Source organism: Anarhichas minor, unplaced genomic scaffold (genome assembly GCF_050575085.1).
Source record: "Anarhichas minor isolate MPS153535 unplaced genomic scaffold, ASM5057508v1 ptg000027l, whole genome shotgun sequence".
NCBI lineage: Eukaryota > Metazoa > Chordata > Actinopteri > Perciformes > Anarhichadidae > Anarhichas > Anarhichas minor.
The window spans coordinates 18,043,054-18,069,576 of NW_027466473.1; the positions used below are offsets into that span (position 1 = coordinate 18,043,054).

The 26,523-nt window shown below is 38.3% G+C and overlaps 2 protein-coding genes across 2 annotated transcripts; both read left to right on the top strand.

The window, feature by feature from the left end:
* Positions 1–827: 827 nt before the first annotated feature.
* On the top strand, positions 828–12,395 carry htr3b (5-hydroxytryptamine (serotonin) receptor 3B). The gene is made up of 9 exons (XM_076102194.1): positions 828–861; positions 1,574–1,737; positions 1,892–1,936; positions 2,334–2,443; positions 9,176–9,345; positions 10,093–10,250; positions 11,019–11,229; positions 11,462–11,671; positions 12,130–12,395. Exons 1-9 carry the CDS (start codon positions 828–830, stop codon positions 12,393–12,395), a joined length of 1,368 nt encoding a protein of 455 aa, XP_075958309.1.
* Positions 12,396–15,103: 2,708 nt separating this feature from the next.
* On the top strand, positions 15,104–21,512 carry LOC142960597 (5-hydroxytryptamine receptor 3A-like). Its single transcript, XM_076102506.1, has 9 exons — positions 15,104–15,173; positions 15,547–15,710; positions 16,440–16,484; positions 16,849–16,958; positions 17,070–17,239; positions 18,304–18,464; positions 20,098–20,308; positions 20,788–21,024; positions 21,202–21,512. Exons 1-9 carry the CDS (start codon positions 15,104–15,106, stop codon positions 21,510–21,512), a joined length of 1,479 nt encoding a protein of 492 aa, XP_075958621.1.
* Positions 21,513–26,523: the final 5,011 nt, after the last annotated feature.

Sequence of the window (26,523 nt, forward strand, 5' to 3'; positions counted from 1 at the left end):
ACTCCAATTCAGCAGCAAATATTAAACATTTTACTCCACTACATTTATTTAACAAATGTAGTTAGGCCTACCTATCATTAATATACATTGTAAATTAACTAATCAATGATGATGTGTTATTAGGCTATAGGTTATGCTAGGCAGCAGTATTTAAAGTAATAACTCAAATGAACCCCACCTTTACCAGCTGCAAGATTAAGGTGATGAACACATAAATGCATCACTATTTATACTCCAATAATAATACTTTTGGTAGTTTTAGTATATTCTGCTGCTAATACTTTTTACTTTTACTAAAGTAAGATTTTGAATGCAGTCTATATGTCTTGTGCATAATTCCAAACACATTACTCTCACTTTTGTTATCTTTAGAAGCTTTGTGATCTTTGATTTTGAATAAAGGTGTTAGGGAAGTTAAGGGAGAACTGTAAATACGACAAACTTCACAAGAAGGAAAGGAGATGGAACAACTAGTTAATTGGAAGTTTAGATTGCATCATGACTTCCTCCATTTGGTGTGTTCAGCTGGGTTAAAACAGCTTTAAAATAACAGATACCTAAGTGTTTATGCTCCTCTGTAATGAAGCAATACACTGGCACTAAACAACCCTTCAGGGAGTCATTATTATATGTATCACCTTACCCGGGCAGTGGAAAATCAATACCAGCGCCACCAAAATGTCTGCACTACCCTGTTCATTGTTCTTCCCCTACACCGAGTACCGCTACTCTTGAAACTGTGGATATTTTTGTGTTGACAGAGGAGATGTTTTGATGTGACATCTGGATAACATCTGTCTTTTGGAAGGCTGATTTCTGTTAACTTGATGTCTCTCATTTGGCTGACTCTGTTGCTCTCAGGTAAGCTGCTCCTTTTGGCTAAAGATACAAGACATTACCATGAATAGTATGAGGTATTCACTTGTAAGTTTAAAATAGCCTGCATGTGTGTGTTGCAACCATTTCTGCTTTGTAAAATTTCCCATTAAAATAAAGCTGGCTATAAAGTTTTTAGATAGTTAGAACAAAATAGTTTGCTCTCTTTTTAGTGTGGCAGCTCTATGACTCATTGCTTATTTTACTTATATTTGATCCGTTCTCTCACAGATTCAGTTTTAGTAATTTCTCAATTTCCAAACCGTACTGTTTTAAAACATTGCATTTGAAGCACCACAACCACCATTTGTAAGCAAATACATATTATTGTATAAAACGTTTCAGAATTGTAAAGCTATACAAAGCCCACATGTAAAGTGTTTGGCCTTAAAAAAATATTCTGACTGATAAAAACAAACTTAATTTCTATTAGGCCTGTCAATGTAAAAATGTGATAAACGTTCAATCATTAACAACACATTTACCACCAGTATGCACTGTAACATATTAAATAGAGCAACTGATGCATCCCAAAACCTTTTAGCAAAGCTGGACTAATTGGGTAAGAGACCCTGAGACCCCCACATTACAGTTTCGTGCTTCATCACTAAACAAATTAGCAATTAATCAAATTACCACAAGCACATTGCCACACAGTGAACTGGAGCTGGTCTGGGTGGTTATCTTTGTCTTTCAGCTCATCTGGCTGAATGTGTGCCGGAGAAGCCAAAGAGATCAGCTCTGAACCAGCTGACCAGGACCCTCCTCAGGAAATATGACTGCGGAGTTCGACCTGTTCACAACTGGACCACTCCTACCACTGTCTACATAGACCTCATCCTGCAGTCCATCCTTAATGTGGTATGCATGCTGTGAAAGCACTCTGCTCACACTGCTGATAAAATTCTGCTTTTTTTACTCCACCGGTTAGAGATCCGATATAATCAAAGTCCACACAGTAGCCTCAATTTAAAATCATCTATTAGGTATCATTACGGTTTTCTCCTTTCTGCAGGATGGAAAGACCCAGAGCATAACTACCAGTATTTGGCAAAGACAGGTGGGTGGCGTCTCAGTTTCCTTTTGACTTCTTATTGTAAAGCTTCAGGAAACAAGCCTTTTCCTTCTCCTTAAAAACCACATATTTAAAATGAAAACAGCTGTGATTATCTACCTCCTCAGTGACTGACTTCTACCTTAAGCTTTAAACAACTTATGCAACACAGTGGGTTTTCAATGAAACATTTCTTGACTATATGCTGCAAATCTTGTGAATTTACAATAACTCTCTACACACGTGTGAATTATGTCGTATCGATTGGATTACGCTTCATGATTACAAAAAAATCAAGCACTAAAGTTAAATTTTTGCTTTAAATTATTTTGTAAATATTTGATTTTCCATTGAAATTCCTAAACTATATAATTTTAACACACACATCCTGCTCTGCTTTCAGATCTGGACAGATGAGTTCCTGGTTTGGGACCCAGAGGAGTTTGATGGCATCAATGAGATCTCACTGTCATCTGATGCCATCTGGATCCCTGACGTTATCGTTAGTGAATTGTAAGAAATTACTGAAACGATCCCTTCAAAAATATTTTAGTGTCAGTCTACAGTGTCTTTCAGTATATCCAAGGTCTAAAGCAGAGGTAGCCAACACGGTGCCCGCGGGCACCCTGTCGCCCGCAGGGACCACGTGAGTCGCCCGCAAGACATGTTCTAAAAATAGCAATAGCGTCAGGTCCGTAATTCCTCGGAACAGGCAACAACTCAGGGGTGGCGGGGGTAGAGGCGAGGCAACGCAATTCGACCGAAAAGGCCCAGACTAGAGGTTTGAACGCGGGCGCCCGAAGACGCTCGCGCCGAGAGGGTCTCGGCTATAGACAAGATTGGTTACTAGTTTCTTCGTTGAGAAAAAGGTACCATTGGAAAAGCTGGTGTCGGTGACTACAGACGGGGCTCCCGCGATGACGGGCCGGCATGCAGGCTTCATTGCGCAATGCAAAGGTGACCCAGACTTCGCAAAATGTCTACATTACCACTGGATCATTCACCAGCAGGCGCTATGTGCAAAAGTAACCGGCTTTGATCATGTGATGATACAAAAATATCAGAGATGTGATACCTCTGACTTTCAAATGTTGAAACAGATTAACAGAAATAAAAGTTGCATGTTTAAATATGTATGTGTAGCTATACCATCATTGTTGTGGAAATCATTGTTAATAATTATTGTGAGGAATAATTAACTGACATGTGATCAAACAGTCTCTTCACATATATTATTATTATTATTAAGGTGATCTGTGCAATTTTGTTATTCAGGAAGTTCGTATCAAATAAGTAGCCCTTCGTCATACTCGGTACCCTTGAAGTAGCTCTCAGTTTAAAAAAGGTTGGTGACCCCTGTAGTAGAGCATGTCGAAAAGTCAAAAACTATACTGACCGTTTTTGACTTTTTTCGACATGCTGATTTTACCTTTAAAAATGAAGTAACTAAAAAAATAAAGTAACTTAAAAAGTAACTAAAAAAATAAAGTAACTTAAAAAGTAACTAAAAAAATAAAGTAACTTAAAAAGTAACAAAAAATATAAAGTAACTTAAAAAGTAACAAAAAATATAAAGTAACTTAAAAAGTAACTAAAAAAATAAAGTAACTTAAAAAGTAACTACAAAAATAAAGTAACTTAAAAAGTAACTAAAAAAATAAAGTAACTTAAAAAGTAACTAAAAAAATAAAGTAACTTAAAAAGTAACTTCAAAAATAAATTAACTTAAAAAGTAACTTCAAAAATAAAGTAACTTCAAAAGTAACTTCAAAAATAAAGTAACTTAAAAAGTAACTTCAAAAATATAGTAACTTAAAAAGTAACTTAAAAAATAAAGTAACTTCAAAAATAAAGTAACTTAAAAAGTAACTTCAAAAATAAAGTCACTTAAAAAGTAACTTCAAAAATAAAGTAACTTAAAAAGTTACTTCAAAAATAAAGTCACTTAAAAAGTAACTTAAAAAATTAAGTAACTTAAAATGTAACTTAATATATAAAGTAACTTAAAAAGTAACTTAAAAAATAAAGTAACTTAAAAAGTAACTTAAAAAATACAGTTACTTAAAAAGTAACTTAAAAAATAAAGTTACTTAAAAAGCAACTTAAAAAATAAAGTAACTTAAAAAGCAACTTTAAAAATAAAGTAACTAATTGAAAAAAGTCAAAAACAGTCTCAGTATAGCATGTCGAAAAAAGCAATTCAATCAGGAGCAACTTCATTAGAATTTCACTATCATTTATTACACATTGTACTATTTTGAATAATGCAACGTCTTTGACGATTGGACTCCATCCTGAAGGAAGGCAATCGAGGGCTGATGATGCTGAGGTCAGATAAGGCATAATCCCGCTGGAGTCCAGCCACTGGTCGTGGTGTTAATGAAGGGAGTTGCTGCAGTTATAAACGTCATAGTAGAGCAGAGGTAGCCAACACGGTGCCCGCGGGCACCCTGTCGCCCGCAGGGACCACGTGAGTCGCCCGCAAGACATGTTCTAAAAATAGCACTAGTCATTATGGAGCTCCGTCTAAAATTGTAGTTGCTGTTCTTTTTTAATCAAAAACGCTTGCAGAGAGTTAAGAGAGTTGGGTACCCGGAGGCGCAAGGCGGACAGCCAGGACGAGGCTGCTGCACCGCACTAGGTTTTCAGGTTCTGAATGGCGGGCGCATCCCGTTGGTGCCAGACGCGCGCCGCGAGCGCACCCCGTCGTCAGGTCCGTAATTCCTCGGAACAGGCCGCGGGGCAACAACTCAGGGGTGGCGGGGGTAGAGGCGAGGCAACGCAATCCGACCGAAAAGGCCCAGACTAGAGGTTTGAACGCGGGCGCCCGAAGACGCTCGCGCGCCTCGGAGGGTTGGATCCCCCGCTCGGCTATAGACAAGACTGGTTACTAGTTTCTTCGTTGAGAAAAGGGTACCATTGGAAAAGCTGGTGTCGGTGACTACAGACGGGGCTCCCGCGATGACGGGCCGGCATGCAGGCTTCATTGCGCAATGCAAAGGTGACCCAGACTTCGCAAAATGTCTACATTACCACTGGATCATTCACCAGCAGGCGCTATGTGCAAAAGTAACCGGCTTTGATCATGTGATGATACAAAAATATCAGAGATGTGATACCTCTGACTTTCAAATGTTGAAACAGATTAACAGAAATAAAAGTTGCATGTTTAAATATGTATGTGTAGCTATACCATCATTGTTGTGGAAATCATTATTAATAATTATTGTGAGGAATAATTAACTGACATGTGATCAAACAGTCTCTTCACATATATTATTATTATTATTATTAAGGTGATCTGTGCAATTTTGTTATTCAGGAAGTTCGGATCAAATAAGTAGCCCTTCGTCCTACTCGGTACCCTTGAAGTAGCTCTCAGTTTAAAAAAGGTTGGTGACCCCTGTAGTAGAGCATGTCGAAAAGTCAAAAACTATACTGACCGTTTTTGACTTTTTTCGACATGCTGATTTTACCTTTAAAAATAAAGTAACAAAAAATATAAAGTAACTTAAAAAGTAACTAAAAAAATAAAGTAACTTCAAAAGTAACTAAAAATATAAAGTAACTTAAAAAGTAACTAAAAAAATAAAGTAACTTAAAAAGTAACTAAAAAAATAAAGTAACTTCAAAAGCAACTAAAAATATAAAGTAACTTAAAAAGTAACTAAAAAAATAAAGTAACTTAAAAAGTAACTAAAAAAATTAAGTAACTTAAAAAGTAACTACAAAAATAAAGTAACTTAAAAAGTAACTAAAAAAATTAAGTAACTTCAAAAGTAACTAAAAATATAAAGTAACTTAAAAAGTAACTAAAAAAATTAAGTAACTTAAAAAGTAACTAAAAAAATAAAGTAACTTAAAAAGTTACTGATCAGTTGTATAATCAAGGGCCCACCAGTAGCTTTCCAGTAAGACTCCTCTATATGCCTGGCTGTTCTTCAACACCTTAAAGGGCAGGTACATGTTTTTTTTATTTTATTGAGGTTTTTATATCATTCTGTAGCTTCCCAGTGGCGTTCCGTATTCAAATTCAAATTCTGGGCCTAGTACATATGTTTTCCCATCAAAATGCTAATTTCTCAAGCCCTTCACAAATGGCTGTCTGACAGAAAGTTAAAATGATGAAAATATTCTAAATATAGCATACACTTTCACTGATACCGATTTTATTTTAGGTGGCAAAAAAAGCCACTTTACCTCGCCCTCAGAAAGCACTTTCCAACTTAATGAAATAGATAAAATTTCCAATTCACCTTGTTTGCATGTTATTGGACAGGGTAGGGAAAACTAAAATAAAGTAACTTAAAAAGTAACTAAAAATATAAAGTAACTTAAAAAGTAACTAAAAAAATAAAGTAACTTAAAAAGTAACTAAAAAAATTAAGTAACTTAAAAAGTAACTACAAAAATAAAGTAACTTAAAAAGTAACTAAAAAAATTAAGTAACTTCAAAAGTAACTAAAAATATAAAGTAACTTAAAAAGTAACAAAAAAAATTAAGTAACTTAAAAAGTAACTAAAAAAATAAAGTAACTTAAAAAGTAACTAAATAAATAAAGTAACTTAAAAAGTAACTAAAAATATAAAGTAACTTAAAAAGTAACTAGAAAAATAAAGTAACTTAAAAAGTAACTAAATATATAAAGTAACTTAAAAAGTAACTAAAAAAATAAAGTTACTTAAAAAGTAACTAAAAAAATAAAGTAACTTAAAAAGTAACTAAATAAATAAAGTAACTTAAAAAGTAACTAAAATAATATAGTAACTTAAAAAGTAACTAAAAATATAAAGTAACTTAAAAAGTTACTAGAAAAATAAAGTAACTTAAAAAGTAACTAAAAAAATTAAGTAACTTAAAAAGTTACTAAAAAAATAAAGTAACTTCAAAAGTAACTAAAAAAATAAAGTAACTTAAAAAGTAACTAAAAATATAAAGTAACTTAAAAAGTAACTAGAAAAATAAAGTAACTTAAAAAGTAACTACAAAAATAAAGTTACTTAAAAAGTAACTAAAAAAATAAAGTTACTTAAAAAGTAACTAAAAAAATAAAGTCACTTAAAAAGTAACTAAAAAAATAAAGTTACTTAAAAAGTAACTAAAATAATATAGTAACTTAAAAAGTAACTAAAAATATAAAGTTACTTAAAAAGTAACTACAATAATTAAGTAACTTAAAAAGTAACTCAAAAAATAAAGTAACTTAAAAAGTAACTCAAAAAATAAAGTAACTTAAAAAGTAACTCAAAAAATAAAGTCACTTAAAAAGTAACTAAAAAAATAAAGTCACTTAAAAAGTAACAAAAAATAGTCACTTAAAAAGTAACTAAAAAAATAAAGTCACTTAAAAAGTAACTAAAAAAATAAAGTAACTTAAAAAGTAACTACAAATATAAAGTAACTTCAAAAGTAACTACAAAAATAAAGTTACTTAAAAAGTAACTATAATAATAAAGTAACTTAAAAAGTTACTATAAAAATAAAGTAACTTAAAAAGTAACTAAAAATATAAAGTAACTTATAAAGTAACTTTACAAATAAAGTAACTTATAAAGTCACTTAAAAAATAAAGTAACTTATAAAGTAACTTCAAAAATTAAGTAACTTATAAAGTAACTAAAAAAATTAAGTCACTTATAAAGTAACTAAAAAAATTAAGTCACTTATAAAGTAACTAAAAAAATTAAGTCACTTATAAAGTAACTAAAAAAATTAAGTCACTTATAAAGTAACTAAAAAAATTAAGTCACTTATAAAGTAACTAAAAAAATTAAGTCACTTATAAAGTAACTGATGTACCATTGGAAAAGCTGGTGTCGGTGACTACAGACGGGGCTCCCGCGATGACGGGCCGGCATGCAGGCTTCATTGCGCAATGGTGACCCAGACTTCGCAAAATGTCTACATTACCACTGGATCATTCACCAGTAGGCGCTATGTGCAAAAGTAACCGGCTTTGATCATGTGATGATACAAAAATATCAGAGATGTGATACCTCTGACTTTCAAATGTTGAAACAGATTAACAGAAATAAAAGTTGCATGTTTAAATATGTATGTGTAGCTATACCATCATTGTTGTGGAAATCATTATTAATAATTATTGTGAGGAATAATTAACTGACGTGATCAAACAGTCTCTTCACATATATTATTATTATTATTATTAAGGTGATCTGTGCAATTTTGTTATTCAGGAAGTTCGTATCAAATAAGTAGCCCTTCGTCCTACTCGGTACCCTTGAAGTAGCTCTCAGTTTAAAAAAGGTTGGTGACCCCGGGTCTAAAGGAATGTGTTTTCCAACCTTTCAAGTAGCTATTGACTTCCACTGATTCCAGCTAACTAAAAAAATTCCACTTGCAGAGACCCTGGTCTAATGCCCAACCCTAAGCTTTGAACCCTTAAATTAAAGCAAATACGAGTAGAATTTAAAAATGCCTTACTTGCTCCCCATAGAGATTTTAAAAAGTATATCTACAAGTTGTTAAATAACATAGACAGTCTAACATATATAAACTAGAATTGCCGCCTTGCGGCTATTTGCCTCTTCCAACCAGTGAAGTTGCAGTTTAAATTCATAACCATCTCTGTCCAAAATGTCATCACTTCACAATGTCCTTCTATAAGATAAGATGAAATTTACATTCATTGCAAATTAATTATTGAGTTATGGCCAAAAGTGTGTTTTATTAGGTCACTGTGACATTTTCCCACCAAATTTTAATCAGTCTAATCAGTTGAGTCCAAGTGGACGTCTGTGCCAGATTTAAAGACATTCTCTCCAGGCGTTGCTGACGTACTGAGTTCACGAGGATGAAATGGACAGGGGGGGGGGGGGGGGACAGCCTGAAAACATAATGCCTTCAACCACGGAAAAGAAAAACACTTCAGAATGCATTGAAAAATATTCAGCAATAATGTTACGTTGTCCGCATGATTTATAGTAAATGGTCTAAAACGGCCAAAAAACACATTCTGGTCCCATAACATGGCTAACTATTGGACGTGGATTAAAATGGTTATATATGAAATTGTGTAATCGTCCCTCTTATTGATATTCTCCTGCTTCTGTCCTACGTATTTGTGATAATTATAATTCACTTCTCATTAAATCTAATTGAAAGTAAACTTCCACAGAGGCCATACACATGTGATCATTCATAGCACTTGGCCCTCCAAATGGCCACTACAGCCTGACCGGTCTATGTCCTGTTGTCCCCCCCTCCTCTATGTGTGTTCCCAGTGTGGACGAGGGGAAGTCCCTACCGATCCCCTATGTATACGTCAACTCCTCTGGCTCAGTGAAGTACTACCGACCCATGCAGGTGGTGCTGGCCTGCAGCCTGGAGATGTACGCCTTTCCATTCGACAAGCAAAACTGCAGCCTCACCTTCCGCAGCTGGCTTCACTCAGGTGTGTTTGCTGCCTGTGATCAGGTGGTGGTCTGTAAGCCAATTCAATACAATTTGTATTTGCAGAGTAGAGGTTTACACCTGCGCTACCCATGAGGAATATGGTGCAACTACCTGATCTAAGAACCTCCCAAACCTTAGGGGAGATAGGAAAAACACATTTTAGTCAGTGTTAATAGCTTTTTCCAGAGCTTTCAACAGTCTTCATCAGAGAATGGAGCTAGATCAGTTGTATAATCAAGGGCCCACCAGTAGCTTTCCAGTAAGACTCCTCTATATGCCTGGCTGTTCTTCAACACCTTAAAGGGCAGGTACATGTTTTTTTTATTTTATTGAGGTTTTTATATCATTCTGTAGCTTCCCAGTGGCGTTCCGTATTCAAATTCAAATTCTGGGCCTAGTACATATGTTTTCCCATCAAAATGCTAATTTCTCAAGCCCTTCACAAATGGCTGTCTGACAGAAAGTTAAAATGATGAAAATATTCTAAATATAGCATACACTTTCACTGATACCGATTTTATTTTAGGTGGCAAAAAAAGCCACTTTACCTCGCCCTCAGAAAGCACTTTCCAACTTAATGAAATAGATACAATTTCCAATTCACCTTGTTTGCATGTTATTGGACAGGGTAGGGAAAACTGAAGTACCAGGAAGAAATCCATACAAACACACCATCTGTGTGCTGATGATAAAATATATTTACTGCTTTCCTTTTCATCCTTCATTATCTCTCTCTCTCTTGCAGTGAAGGAAATAGACCTGGCGCTGTGGAGGAGTGCAGAGGCCATTGCTAATGACAAGAGGGAGTTTATGAATGACGGAGAATGGGAACTGTTGTCCATTCCTTCAAGCTACTGGCAAATCCACCAAGACGACACCGACTACGCCCACATCCAGTTCAACGTATGTGCCTCAATGTCTCAATCGTGCGCATTCAGCACATTAACGCAGGGGGAATGGATTTGAATAAGGGGGTTAAAGTAATGTCAGAGAGTGTGTCTGCACTGTGATTGCTTATCGATGGCGAGCTCTAAACTGTAGCCGCTCTGTGGGTTGCCCCCCTCCACGCTGTGCGGCGGAATTGTAAAGTGTAAAGCAATTGGCCGAGACCTTCATGGATCGGGCTAGTGGGCTATTGCCAAATGATGGGAGGGAGGCTGTTTGTGGCAAGTAAAGAGACAGATAGAGAGGGAGGCTGATAGACAGGGGAGGGTGAGCAACCATAATGAGACTGTCTCAGTGGCTGCCTGATCAATGGACTTCTTGTTAGTGGTGAGGGAAATGGCCCCATTGCCCATTGCAGGTGGAGAGCAGGGATGGCTGCTATTTATTCAGCTGAAAGAGCGAAAGGCTGTCTGATAATGGAGCATTTCATGGCTCACTGGGTTATTGTTACGTTGTGGCAGTTTTGGTGCTAAAGGATAGACATGTCATATGAAAGGGGTTTCTGATGGAAAATGCTTTTGTTCCATTCCAGATCATAAAGAAATGTTGATTTTAACTGAACTCAAGAAAGATCTGTTTGAAGAAAGATCAAAACCAAGACAAATGAAAGCAACACTATCTGCATGGCTAGACAACAAGAGGGAACATTAGATTGAATAAATAATATTATTTCTGCTATAGTGTCTTTATCAGATTACTGCCTCTTTGCCCTCATCTTTCATTCAGGTGTTGATCCGCCGGCGCCCCCTGCTGTATGTGGTGGGTCTGCTCATCCCCAGCATCTTCCTCATGCTGGTAGATGTGATCAGCTTCTACCTGCCTCTAAGCAGCGGTACCCGCATAGCCTTTAAGATCAGCATACTCCTGGGCTACACCCTCTTCCGAGTCAACCTGACAGATGAACTGCCCGCCACAGCGGTCAATACTCCACTCATAGGTGGTGTTTGCTGCTTAGATCATTTCAGTTTAATCCTTATATTCATTTTGCTTTGTTGTAGACTCAATTGTTTGGTATACATGTACAACATTAAATGGACAGTACATTTTTTACTGCTTCTGTACATTTGACAGTTATTGCAACCAGAAAGGCGATTGTTCAAATTCCCAAATGCCGTAATCTAGCTATTGTGCAACAAGCGTTTTCTGTTTTCCCTCCCATCTCCACCCAGGCGTGTTCTTCGCCGTGTGCATGGCCATGCTGATGCTCAGCCTGATCAAGTCTATTCTGGTGGTGAAGCTGCTCCACCACAGTGAGAAGGAGGTCAGGCAAATGTCAGTGTCTGCCTGCCTGCTGGACAAGTACGGCTCAGCTGCTCATGGCTTCACAGAGAGCGCTTTAACCTCCATTAGGACCCTCGATCACATCAACCCCTCCGGAGGTAAGCTACGAGCTCAAAGACGTTTGATGTTGCAGAAGTCCCGCTGACACAGTGCTAGCACAGTGATAGCACAGTGTGTTTTTGCTTAATGCTTCACCAAATCAAAAGGTCTGTTTGCAAAAAACACAGTTTGAAGAGTGAAAGAACACAGCCGAGGCATTTTAGAAAGTTCAAACTTGGAATGATTTCTAACCTTGAATATGAAGGCAAAATAAATAATACCGCAGTCTTGGAACTGTTTGGTCATATGAAGCTGTGCAACCACAGTTCTGTGCTTAATATTGGGGGGGGGGGGGGAGCTGTTTTTCGTCCAGTCTGGTGAAAGCCTTTTGGAAAGGATCACAATATTGATGTCAGGAATATTAATACTGTCCCATAATGATTGCTTTCAATTGCTTACAAATGTAATTAGAGAACCTGCCTGCATCTATATTCATATTGTTGACATTTCAAACCAGATTATGAGTTTGAACCCTCACTGGAGGAAGATCTGCTGTCCCTGAATGAGATCCAGGATGCTCCATCTGGGCTGGAGTGGCTTCTCCAGGAGCTGGTTTCCCTCCACCTGGCTTTATCCCAGGAGGACAGTGAGTCTTCGGTTCAGGCTGAATGGCTGGCCCTTTGCTCGAAGCTCGACTGCTTCCTCTTCCGCTTCTACCTCTTGGTTCTGGCCTCGTATGCCAGTACGCTGCTGATGCTCTGGGCCAGTTGGAGCTTTGCCTGACCGCATTATCAGAGACTTAATGATTATTTGAATACTGTGAAAGAACTTCTGGCTTATGATGTTTTTTTACAGTGATTTGGAGAAGCCTAAGTATGTTTCAATGCAAAGAAAGGGATGGAGAATTATTATTGCAGACAAGTGTATTTTGGTCATAATTAATTTCCCTTCCACAAAGGTTATTAATTAGAATTACATAGAACAGGATACACTTTATATTGTGTGCCAATATTTAACCAATGCCTTTAAAATATACTGTTTCATTACAATTAAGCTCTTATTTTTGTGTGTTTTGTAGTAGTGGTAACTTTGCGCTAATCAAAAGAGAAGGTGTGAGAAACACAAGCAATCAGAATATTGATCAGGTTGTAAACAAACCAGAATATAAATGAAGTTCAGGCAGAGCACCTACGTTGCACATGCATTTTGTAACTACCATTGTATCATATTAATACAAGTTTTAGGTGGCCTTTATAAACCAGGTCTATTACTCTTCTGATTCTCTAATGCAAATGTTGATTGTTGTGCAAATCCCTCCAACACCCCAACTTCCTTCTCATGTCATTGAACATTCAAGACTGATGATTACAGCAGGTCAAAGTTGAAGCATGAAATCCACCTGTAAACTATGATGAATGTGTACAATGGATAATTTGGGTAATCACTTTACTGTTTGCCTTTAATTGATCTTTTAAATAAATGTTTGGCATATGTCTTATCTGATCATGTTTCGTGCCTTCTCACCTTTTTTTTGCAATGTCATCATGTTTCCCAAATCTCAGCCATTGGACTATAACCAATACTGATTGCCAAAACTACAACAATACAATTCAAGTTGTCTGAAAATAGACCTATCCTTTATATATACTGCTCGCCTAACCTCCAGATATTGCATTGCCGCTGTAGAGCAACATTATAGTTTGAGACATGATTGTTTCTTATCGGTTATCATGAATTCCCGACAGTGAAGATTGACTCAAAGATACCGTATAATAAAGCAGCTCTCTGGAGAAAATCCTCCAGTGTGCCAGTGTGATGCTATGATACTGTATTCACACTTTAATCTCCATCCCACTGCCACGAAATAGATCAATAAAACCCATTCAGAGCTCAGCTGCTGTGTCTCCATTCCCTGTTGGTTTCCTAATAGTCATGACTAGAATATCAAACGTGCGTCATAGCAAACTTGCCGATGGAAAGATCCATATTAATGCAATTTTCACAGTATCTGCGAACCTCTTCTTCCAGTGGATCTGGTTACATGATGTTATGCAACTAAGCTGAAGATAAATGTTTAGTCAGTACTCTGTTGCTGTCTGTATGAGGTAACAAATGGCTGTATATTAAGTTCAAAGCTTTGTGTATTTACATTGTTGTGAATGTGACTTTCATCTCAATATGACTGCATCTGTTCTTTAGAAATAAAAGACAATCCCGTAAATGTATTGTTTGGTGAAGATAATACAGAACAGAAGTGACAATAAAAGCCTCACAAAGTCAAACCAACCAGAAACCTGCCTATTCATATTTCTGATTTACACCAAGTCATGATAAAACGATCTGTATAAACATTTTGGAAGACAGCTATGAGCCCTCAGAGGCTGCAGTGTTCACGTTCATGTCAATTGCACTGTGGGAAGCTGAAAAAGTAGGCCACCAAATACATCTGTATGAAAATTTTGGCATCGGAGCTTTACAGACGGAATGGACGGTATATGGGGGGATGATTCTCAGTTCTTCTGGGATGTTTCTGTACATTAGCTATTCAGCCAGGCACAAACAAATCCAAAGAAAGCATGGTCAGGTGTAAAACAACCCTCTAGATAAACAAGTGCAAATTCCCTCATACTGGTATCCTTTGATAGTGAGTAAAACAAGAGTGGAAACTGCTGCCATTACTCAAATAAACAAGAAGCTGACTGCAAATCAGGTCTTATCGGCCGACCTCACTGATGCTCTAGCAACTGAGTGGTAGCAACTCTCTACAACCAGGTTCCAAAGTCTTGTGGAAAGCCTTCCTCAAAGAGGGGAGGCTGTTATTGCAGCATATGAATGCCCATAGAATACATGTTCAGCTGTCAGATATGGCAGGGATGTTCAGGCGTCCACATACTTTTGGCCAGGTTGTGTATTTGTCAGTGGAGTTCTTTTATTCAAATGTTGTTGGTGAGCACACAACTGGCAAACTAAATCTCATTTGATCAAATAATTTCCTTTCAATAATGGCAACCTTCAATATTTGGGATCTCAGCATTAAGTAAAGTAAGGCAGGAAACTATGTTTTAAGTGATAGAGGACATTAAACGCTGAAACTTTGCTGTCAGTAAGTTAGTTGACACTCTTGCCTAACAGTCTCTTAATTGTGCTAAATCACTATAACATACTGGCCTGATGTTGGCATACTACTTAATTAGATGATCACTCAGACGTGACATACGATCCGGTCACTAGCTTTCATTTCTGCAGTCTTTCAGCTCCATTTATCTCTGAGAGCGGGTGCTTTATTGAACACGGAGGAGTGGCGTCAGCTCAGATGGCTACACCCTCAGGAGCTGAGTGACGCTAACAAGGTTTTGAAAGTGGATGCGAACGAAGTTATGGATAAAGTGGATGGATATGGAGGATATGGGTGTGAGGCATCCCGTGGCCTTTCATCAGAGCGGCAGTCAGACTTCCACAGCGGGGGAAGAAAACACAGGTGAACTGGCACCATGAGACTGTCATCAGCCTGGACTGCACTCATTTTCCTTCTTATTCAAGGAGCATCGAGAGCCTGCACAGGTACAGCAGCTTCTGTTTTACTACAATATATGCTTTCAAATACTTGACTGTTGGCATATCATGACAAAGTCCCTTAACTCTTACTTGCCAGCAAAATTTGAGTCATAAGCCCTTTAAATGTCTGAGAAAAGGTTAATATATTATATATATATATAAATTAATATATATTATTTTGACTCTGTGGTCTGACTGCAATATTAGAGGTAATTGCTTAAATATTACTCACATATTAGAAAAATTGTTCGAATCATAGTTTACAAGACGGAAACATTTTAGTTAATTTGACATTATTATATTAAAACCAAGATGTTGTCTTATATCTCTCGCTGACAATAGTGCACATAGCATGATTTAATATTTTATACGTTTTCAGTGAAGAAACTGGGCAGCAGCCCAGGAAGATTTGCCAATGCCACATTAGTGCGGCTATCTGAGTTTTTGAATGCGGGTTATAAGAAGGGAGTGAGACCAGTGAAAGACTGGAGGACGTCCACTATAGTGGCCATAGACCTCATGGTTTACTCCATCCTCAATGTGGTGAGTTACACACTTCCTGAATGTTACCCTAACCTGCCAACAGTGAACTACTATGCAGTTTTATGTATATCATCTACTGTGCATACCGGGACTCCTTTAATTATTGTTCTATATTCCATCTGCATAATTATTTGCATTACACATACAAACGTACAAACCTGATTGAGGCTGTAGAGGTTTATATTTGATTAGTAGCACTTATATTAAAACAGCAGAACGAATGGATTAACCTCCTACGGTCCCTGTGGAAAAAATTGGTTGTTGTTTTTCAGGCCTGTCGGCTGGTCTTTGAAAGGCGTACGGTATATTAATCAGCGTTTTATGGTGGGGTTGAATCTGTAACGATAAATGTAGCAACTAATTGGTCAAAATGTATACAGGAATTAAAATTCCAGTATAAAATGAATATAGTATGTAAACAAACACTTGAATTGAATAGATCTGCTCCATTGTCACCAATATGGAATCCAGCATTTGAGTCTGTATTTCGGCACAATATCCAACGTTAGTATTGATGCATCCCAACTATTAAGTGTTTCTAATACATCAGAGCATATTCTTGAACTATTCATTTGAAGCTTTATTAAAAAATAATCCGATTGGCGTGTGGGTGTTACATTTAAATGTTCTTTAAATATGCAATCAGCACAATATAAAATAAATTGATGTATTCAAATACAATTTTAAAATGATTTTTCTAAAACTCTGATGTCTTCTATTCCACTACAGGATGAGAAGAACCAGGTGTTAACAACGTATGTGTGGTACAGACAGGTAAGACAAAAGAATTTCCAAACATCACAACATGTACTGTAAGTTGCCCCATAGACGCTACATCAGGAACACAGCTACTTTTATTTACTGCATTATTACACTATCAAATATTTGATCCATTAAACTAATGTCTTATAATTATAATAGCAAACTCAGTGTAATTTCTGATTACATTTGTAAATTTGTAAGGTTTTAACTGTGCGATATTTGTGTTTCTTATTCCTCTTCAAAACCAGCTGTCTTTACAGTCTAAATATAACATCTGTTGCTGAAACACTATTGTTATATGTGTTTACACTCTATCCTGCAAAAATCCATATCAAATCATCACTAATTTAGCTTCTTCCTGTCGACAATACTTTAGTCATGGACGGATGAATTCCTGGTGTGGAACCCAGAAGACTTTGATGAAGTCAAACAGGTTTCTATACCTACTACTAATGTGTGGGTGCCTGACATCCTCATCAATGAGTTGTAAGAACTGCTTCTGTTGACACCATCGCTTCTGCTCCTTCTAATATTCCATCAGCATCCGTCTTTGCTTCTCAACAAGTTGTTGTTGACATGTTTGTCTCTGACTTGCAGCGTAGATGTGGGGAAGTCTCCAGACATACCTTACGTCTACGTGACACATGACGGACTGGTGCGCAACTACAAGCCCATCCAGGTGGTCACGGCCTGCACTCTCAACATCTACAACTTTCCATTTGATGTCCAGAAATGCAGCCTCACCTTCCAGAGCTGGCTACATACCAGTAAGACATTCATCACTTTCTCTCACCCTCATTTACGATGTGATTGAACATTTATTTTGTTTTAACTTCAAAATGAGCACAGAATGGAACCGACTTCCTTTAGAAACATATCTACATCAATGACTTAAACCTGCATTAAAGGACTATCACAGCTCATTACAACTTGGGTAATGTTTTCAATTACTAAGAAAAAAATATTTCAGACAATATAGACAATATAATAGCAGTCTTTTCGCAAATATTTATACTAAAACCCTTTACCAAACTAAAACTATGATAGAATAGGCTCTCAGTACATTCCCCATTCTAGAGCTTGTATTTCAGATTTCTAACATTTTTGGAGTATTTACAGGTACTTCACATTATCCACATTCCTCTGCAGCCCTCTCAGTGACACAAATAATCTGCCATTATGCTACTTTTGATTTAATTCTGGCAAAATGGTGAAAAATAGGGATGCACCAATATCGTGACCATACTGACTACAATAGCTCGATTGATATGGGTGATAATGGGGCCGATCTATTCAATTCAATTCTATGTTGAGATACTTTTCGTTTAGTTTGTAGTTTATATGCTACATACTTTATATTCTGGAATGTAATTCCTGTGTAACTTTTGACCAATTTGTTGCCACATTAAAAAGGTTTACACCAGCAACTTTCTTTTAATCAAGTTGCTGATTAATTATTTTAATGAAAAATAACAATTCAGTAAATTTACATCGATGTACTTCTTTCTTGTTTTACAAAGTTAGGATAGCAGTGTTTAAATCAAGCCTGCTGTTTCCTGACACAATAAAGAAAGATCCCAGTCACACAGTAAGGCATACAAACACTGATCGGTGCATGCCTATTGAAAAACATTCACCGGCATCAGACAACAACAGCTGCCTCTGTCTTCAACTCTTCTCATTAAGACTTGAGTGAAACAACCGCTCTGTTCTGTGCATCTGTGAACTCTCCCCCGCTGTGACATGCGCTGAGAGAACAGAGTGGAGGGCGAAAGGTAACTTGTTGCCATGGCCGTTTCACGCTGCTCCCGACATTGTGTTCGATCTGTAGTTGATGACATCAACATCACCCTGATGCGAAGCCCCGAGGAGCTCAGGGAGGACAAGAGCGTCTTCATGAACCAAGGAGAGTGGGAGCTGCTCCACATACTGTCCAACTACAAGATCTTCAGTGTTGACAATGACGACTATTATGCTGAGATGAAGTTCCATGTAAGTATTTGAAATAATGATTTTAAGATGTATGTGTGTGTGTGTGTGTGTGTGTGTGTTATATGCAAGGCAAAAAAGTGGGGTGTTGCATCAAAGGTTTTGTCTTTAGGTGGCCTGACCTCAAGACATGCCAGTCTGCTGTTACTAGACATTCATTATGATCGTCTTCTTTCTCTTTCTTAACAAACAATTTTCCAAATTATATATATATATATATATAAACATATTTAAGTGTTTCCCCTAAAATGAAGGAGCACACAAAGATTTTTGTGCGCTTGCAAAGCACGCCCTGCTGGAAGGTTTCTACTGTATGTGTGCCAGCACCAGGGCTCTTGAGGCCTAAATACATAGCTACAGTTAATTCGTGCACAGTAATGAGCAGGTGAAATGTCTGTCTAGCTTACATACGAGGTGTCACAAGATTTAGGAAATACACTTTCATTGAACTTAAATTAACATGCATCACCACAATGTAAAACAGTGTTAATGTATTTAAATGTAATGGCATTTTTAATGACAAAATAACAAACATTTATGACGTTTCTTTAAGGGAAATCCTATCCAAATAATATGTAACGTAAATATCTCTGCGATGGAATCTGGCAATTGTCTTAGAGATCGACAGCTTTCATGCGTCACGGTGACCTGGTTTATACGCTTTACTCACAGGGGTGTGAATTAACCTTGGTATGAAGCCAAAAATAATAAAACCTTAGTTTCTAAAAAGATAAGTATAGGAGCCCTCTCCTCTCGTCGCTCCCCTCTTGTAAAAGAAAAAAATCAGGGAAACACTATTATACACTCAAAGGTCAAATGCGTTGACAGATGACCCGGCAATGGCAAGAGTTTAACAACTGAAACGTGAAGAACACATGCGGTCTTAACAGGTCCAACAGGTGTACTCATCAGATGACCCACGCAGCTTTTCTGGTCAACGAAGGGTCTCTCTGACCTTTGACTCCAACGACAGGTCCACTGTCACTGACTTAAAATGAACCTAGACTAAACTTATATAAATTTAAAATATACTAACTGAGCAGTTAGCATCGTTACCCTGCTAGCTCAGCGGCTAACTGCTGTGAGATTTCAATTAGCCAGCGTTGATCACATAATTCAGGCGCGCACAAACAAACACACAAACACGAACGTTCAAGCTAACAAACTGAAATTATTTAGAGCAAAATGCGTGTTTGAGACTTAACCTACTTCTACTGTTTTTCCTACACTTACATATACATTTATTTGACCCGGACCCTCGTTTTGCTTCGCTCGTTTGTGTTCTGGTCCGCCTGCTCTGTTTCGCTTCCTCACCTTCTGCCAATCACAACAGGGATCACTGACCGACCACTAATAATCACCAATAAAAGTCCAAACCAAAGGTATATTCTGTGTTTTTATTTTATTTAACCTCATTCATCTGTGGCATTATCCACTATTTTATTTAAATTTGTATTTTTACGGTGTAGTTTGTATGGATTAAACCAACAAGATACAACATGTTAATTATCGACATACGTAGGACAGAGCCATGTTAGCTTTTTCCCGTTTTTTTTATGCTATGCTGCTAAGCTAACCATGTCCTGCCTTCTTTTACAACAGACATTTTGACTTGACATTAACCTACATTTCCCAGGTGGTGATCCGGCGGCGGCCGTTGTTCTACACTGTGAACCTGCTGCTGCCCAGTATCTTCTTGATGGTGATGGACATTGTGGGATTCTATCTGCCACCAGACAGTGGAGAGAGGGTTTCCTTCAAGATCACCTTGCTGCTGGGCTACTCTGTCTTCCTCATCATTGTATCTGACACTCTGCCTGCCACTGCCATAGGAACCCCTCTGATAGGTGACCGGGATGTATTACTGCGTATCAGCAGTTTGAATTCAGAACATGATTTCTGCAAGGAATGCCAGCGTATGATTTTAAAATATCTAATTTGACCTCTAAATTAATGTGAAAATTAAAAAAAAAGTACTCTGCAAGTCATGCAGAGACAGATTGGTGAGGGCAAAACAAGTTCTGAGAGTGCACTCAGGCTAAATTCAAGCACCGATTTCAGGATTTTGGAGGGCTGGAGACTATCGCAGCATGAATTAGGTGGAAGGCAGGGACACATCCCCACAAAAGTTACCGTAGGTCTTTAACAGTATAACACGCACACGCAAACTTCAAGATAACATCTCCAAAAAGCCTGGGCTCCAACCTGCAACCTACTGAAACGCAGTCATTAAAGTATGGAGCATTATTCTACTGCTATCTGCTTTTATGGAATATCTGTGATCTGTAATCATCAAACACCTTGTCTCATTTTACCTGTGCTCTAGGTGTGTACTTCGTGGTCTGCATGGCCCTGCTGGTGATCAGCCTGACAGAAACCGTCCTGATTGTGCGTCTGGTCCACAAGCAGGACCTGCAGCCCCCTGTGCCCCACTGGGTGAAGTACTTGGTGCTGGAAAGAGCTCCGGTCCTCTTCTGCATCCACAAGAAGCACAGCCTCTGCCCCACACTGTCCTCCCAGGGCACCGACCTGGAGCACTACAAGGACAACAACTATGGGACTGGTAAGGTGCAGGTGAACGCATGTGCAGTAGCCTACAACAGTGGTTTTCACTCTTGTGCCATTAAGCAAAAGTGTATTCAGATTTGTAATCTAATCAAAAAACTTAGAGGTCAATGTTTGACCAATGAAAAACTACAACATTAAGCAATATGAAGCCTGTCCTTGTCCCATCCTGCAGCCCAGTGCCCCCTCCACCACACCTGTGAGATAGGCCGAAGGCTCAGCCACCATGACAGAGAAGGCAGACTGATCGGACTGGGTCTGCCCCCATCCAGGGACCCCAACCCGCCTGTCATGGACAACATCCTGCACGAAGTGACAGCGATACGCCACTTCCTGGAAAAGAGGGACAGGTGCCGGGAAGTTGCCAAGGAGTGGCTGCAGGTTGGCTACGTGCTGGACGTGCTGCTATTCAGAGTTTACTTGGTGGCCGTGGTGGCCTACAGCATCACACTGGGCACGCTGTGGTCGGTGTGGCAGGTCGCCTGAGTCTACTGCTGTGGACACAAGCTCAGTGGGGAGAGCACTGAATTCAACAGGCCAGTTATTGGCTCTATGCCCTGTGTAGCTCAGTGGATACAGGGAGGCACTCGCATAGCAATGAAACAGGGAAAAGCTTCCTGTAGTTGGGATCTATGTACAAAGGTCAAGCAACCAACTATCCCTACAAATATTATCATTATTATCATCATTTGAGGTTTGACCAGCGAGTTTTAAAGTTCCATTTTGTGTGTGCAATATGAGATGTTTTCAGAGCCTGCCCAAGGCTTTTTGAGATGCCCAAGCAGAAATGCCCCCACGCACTTATAGATTAAATTATTGTTCAACATTATGAAGGATTAACAAGGCCGACAGTAGTGGTAACACTACAAGCAAAGGTGAATATACCATTAAAAGAATAATGAACAAAAAGAAAAACATCAACAAATACATTAACCTGGCAAAATGTAGAGTTTCTTGTTCATATAAAGTGCAAATGTAAAAAAACTTAAATCCACAAGAGCATCATACACTTGTTCCAGGCCCGTTTGGTGGCGGAGGAGTCATGTAAACCACTTACATTAGTTGTGTCTGGTTGTGTTTGAAGGTCTTGAACGAAAAGGTTTTGGGGTATAATCAGCCATTTAAAAACAAACATGGAATATTGCCACGGTATTTAGTGCCGTTGAAAGCCTGGTAAAACCTGAGCAGAAATGAGAAAATGTGTTGTGATAAAGGTCAAACCTGGAAATATCCAGCATCAATGATACAGTTTAAGAATAAAATATGGAGTAAGAGGCAGTGTTGTTGAGCAGCAGGACATTTGTACATTTTAAAGTTTTAATATTGCTGTTATTGCAGTGTAAAACATCCACATAAATAAATAAGGTATGTATTTACATTGATCAATATATGAGGAATTTATGACCTGTTTTGCACTACATAGGAAACATCTGACTGCATGTCCCCTTTCCTTGAATGTAGAAATTATTTAGATAGATATACATATTCACACAGATTGAATAAGCATATTATTAGTTTTTGGTGAATCATAAGTCTGTAAGTAAAATGGTGGAAACTTGTAGCGCTTCAAATACGTCAAAATAATGTTTAACGTCAATGTGTCACCTCGTGTAATAAAATCTGTCTAAAAACTGTTGTAATGTTGAACAGGATTTCTGTAACTCACAGCTTGGATAACAATGTTTCAGCAACAGACGTTTGCAGTGGTTTTCTTTAATTATGTTGCAAACAAATCAGATTAGAAAACGAATAGCACAATAATGCACTGCTTGTTATTTGCAACAAACCTGCTAAAAACATACAAATACCACTCTGCACATTGACACGAGTTAACTCCTGCAGTTCACCACAGCAGCCAGAGGATGGCATCATGCACACCAGTATCAGTTTCCCTCAGCAGCAGTACAATATTATAGTTTTTTAATTCCAACACAGGGATAATGTCAATGAATGTTAACAAGACTTAACAATGAGTCAGATAGAATACTAATACTAATAATAATGTAGCCCATGGAGCCAGATGTGAAAGAGACAAGTGACAGCTGAAAAGAAAAACTGTGTGAATGAATGAAGATAATTCACCAGTGCAGCCCTTTTTGGCCATATTGTCCAATCACATCTGCCTCAATTGAATTTTGCAATATCTCATGAACTTAGTTGCTATAATGTTTTAAATCCTCCTGTCGGGTATCATGCAGGACCTGTGTTCAAATTAGTGTATCAGTCAAAGACCACACAATACTATAGTTAGTTTTGTTATATATTTATTTTTAATAATGTTGGTAATAATGTTGCGCCGCCGCCGCCGCCTTCTCACCTGGCAATGAGTATGAGATATTAATAGACTAATTATTGTAATGTTTATTGATATATATTTGTGTTTGAATGAGTCTTGGTATGACGATTTAGTACTATATATATATATATATATATATATATATATCACATTTCTTAGACTAAACTACGCAAATAAATGCTACTGGCACAGTTCAGAGAAGACCATTTAGACAAAAAGCTGTGAATGAGCAGCAGGAACAGCTTACACGTACAGGCCTTCATTTTAATTTCTGTGTTTGAGTTGGGGGGGGGTATTTTTTTAAATTATTAATTGAGGAACTATCTATAAGGTGGTGTCATAAATGTAACAACAGATCTGAAAAAGTAAACCTCGTGGCAAGTTGACAAAAAAAGCATTCACATCTCAAGTCTAAGGTAAAATATAATAATGTATTAATGTCTGAAAAAGGGACGCAAACCTTCAACCATGGTTTACCTGCGTCTGGCAGCTATGTGGTATTAACTCCCCCCTTTGCTTTACATGCATAGACTACATATGTACTACATCGTCAAAACCTTCAAAGCCACAATAAACATTAATTCATACACAGCCTCAGCAAGAATACAGGTACAGATAATACAGGCCGTTCTACGTCACTCTGGAACAGCCAATTAGACAGGGCTAATTTAGTTCAAAATAAATATGAGCCTTTGGCAAATTAAATTAGATTATATTTAGAAATATCTTACAACAGAAATAACTGGTTCACTTATGCCTTCATGATGTCTCACGAGCTGAACATTGAAACTCAAGGAAACTCATTTTGCATTTTGCTGTGAGTGAACAAGTTACTCACAAACTGAGTCTCTCCCGAATCATCCAGGCCAGCAGGAGGAGCAGGAGGGAGTAAGTGCCGACGACGACGCCAACGCCGACGAGGACGCTGACGACGACTCAGCCGACCACTCCTGGAGAAAGGAAAAGAAGATTTGATGAGGTTCATTTTACAATGACACCACAGTCTAGTGTATTACACAAAGGAGCTTGGCTTGGGTCTTAAGGAGTTGTAGTATTTATTCACCAACTAATAAACTGTACACACACACACACACACACACTTTCTCTCTCGACCGGACAATCACCAACGTTATGTTGGGCTTGCAGTACAAACGGGTTAACTGGAGACTCGGATGCCTCTTTTCCACATACACTATAGTTGTAGATAAATGACGAATTTACCCCATGTGGCTCTCTGCTCCTCCACCTGTCAAAGAAAGATGTGTCACAGGTTATCTGAGATTCGCAGTTCCTGGCCTTCGAGCTGGCCTGGGAGCCAGGCTGCGTAAAAAAAGCACCTTACGTTTGGGGGTGGCGGGGCAGCAGCAGCGGGGGCTGCAGCGGCGGCGGACGGGTGGGGGGCAGGGGGAGCCGGGTGGGGAGGTGGAGAGGGACTTCCCTCGTGTCCCCTCTGCTGGTGGCCTCTGAAGGACAAACAGCAATTGTTTTATAGGAGAGACAGAAAAGACTTGTGTATAATATAATAGCTTCACACATGTTACATGAAACTGTGAAAAGAGTTCAGTTCACTTATTTACCGAGAGCCGGCGGTCTCTGATTGGCCTGAGAATAAGTGAGAGACAGGAGATAGAAAGAGACAGAGTCAAATACAGCCTGATCTCGGCGAGTCTTTTTGAAACTTGCTGCTGGTATTTGTAGTATTGAGGTCTCTGTAGCGTTTTCCTATATATATATATATATATATATTTGAATCTTCTTATGACTTCATTATTGATTAGAGAACACAAACTCTCCTCCCGATTAACCTAGAAACTGTCCACCACATTTAGCCCCACTGTGGGCTAACGTTACATGCAGCTGAGGCATCTATGTTAGCTAAGGTTAGCTAGCTACACATGTATGACACAATTTAAAAAGAGACTCCACCACACTAACAACATGAGACGGCATAAGGGGGCCAAATCGTTTTGGCCCAAAAGAGGCGGGTCTATGAAGCAGTTTAGCCAATTGCTGTTTAAAGATATATACAATTTAGCCAATCAGCGCCCTCAAATAGATTTAGCTGAAATTGATAGGATGGCCTTACCTTTTTTCCACCAACCGCCACTGACGAGACGGTAGTTGACAGTCCACCAACGGACGTTTTACTTGCCGTTACGGCAGTTAACATTAGCATGCTAGCTAACAATTTATTTTAATTGGATAATCGTTATCGCTAAATCAGTTAACGTCACATAAAAGCCCATTAAATGTGTTGTTTAACTTCAGTACAATAGTCATTGATTCATCTAACTCTCTCTCTGTCTCTGTCTCTTCGTCTTCTTCTTCTGACAATACAAGTAAACACAGCAGCAGCGGGGGGGGGCCAGCAGCAGCGGGGGCTGCAGCAGCATGGCGGCCGCGTGCCGACGGCGGACGGGTGGGGGGCAGGGGGAGCCGGGTGGGGAGAGGGAGGGGCCACGTGCTCTAATCCCCTCGGCTGGTGGCCTCTGAAGGACAAACAGCAATTGTTTTATAGGAGAGACAGAAAAGACTTGTGTATAATATAATAGCTTCACACATGTTACATGAGACTGTGAAAAGAGTTCAGTTCACTTATTTACCGACAGCCGGCGATCTCTGACCCGTCTGAGAATAAGTGAGAGACAGGAGATATAGTATAGTGAGGGAAGAAAGAGACAGAGAGTCAAATACAGCCTGATCTCGGCGAGTCTTTTTGAAACTTGCCGCTAGTATTGAGGTCTCTGTAGCGTTTTCCTGGTCGGCAAAGCATACAGCAATCCGGATCTGATCCACACACACAATTCTATATATATTAGGGGTGCAACGGATCACAAATATCATAAATAAATAAAAATAAAACATTAAAGAATATTCAATTCTGTTAAGTTTAAGTGCAACATGAGGTATGTTGATATCCTCGTCCTTTGATCAATACTGAAAGAAAGAAACAGCCAGTGAGCTAGCTTCCACTGTTTCAACTGAACTGAACTGCTCGGCAACAACTTGGGTCTATGTTTACTTCCTGTCAGGTTATGTCATTCAAATACACTGCAAAGTGGCTAGAAGTCTCTAAGAACTAAGAGAGCTGAAGTAGTGACATGACCAAACAAGGGTTCGCAATTATTTAGTGTATTTTCAAAGTACGATCGTCACTGTATAACCGTCACAAAAGTACATTTGTTTTTGTCAAAATGTGAC

What these genes read in the sequence shown, in the direction of transcription:
- htr3b (XM_076102194.1), top strand. Translation starts at nt 828, where the DNA reads ATGTCTCTCATTTGGCTGACTCTGTTGCTCTCAG. An exon ending in GCTGACTCTGTTGCTCTCAG is followed by an intron (nt 862 to 1,573) that starts GTAAGCTGCTCC and finishes TTTGTCTTTCAG; the next exon opens with CTCATCTGGCTGAATGTGTG. An exon ending in CCAGTATTTGGCAAAGACAG is followed by an intron (nt 1,937 to 2,333) that starts GTGGGTGGCGTC and finishes CTCTGCTTTCAG; the next exon opens with ATCTGGACAGATGAGTTCCT.
- LOC142960597 (XM_076102506.1), top strand. Translation starts at nt 15,104, where the DNA reads ATGAGACTGTCATCAGCCTGGACTGCACTCATTTTCCTTCTTATTCAA. An exon ending in AGCATCGAGAGCCTGCACAG is followed by an intron (nt 15,174 to 15,546) that starts GTACAGCAGCTT and finishes ATACGTTTTCAG; the next exon opens with TGAAGAAACTGGGCAGCAGC. An exon ending in GACATCCTCATCAATGAGTT is followed by an intron (nt 16,959 to 17,069) that starts GTAAGAACTGCT and finishes TCTGACTTGCAG; the next exon opens with CGTAGATGTGGGGAAGTCTC.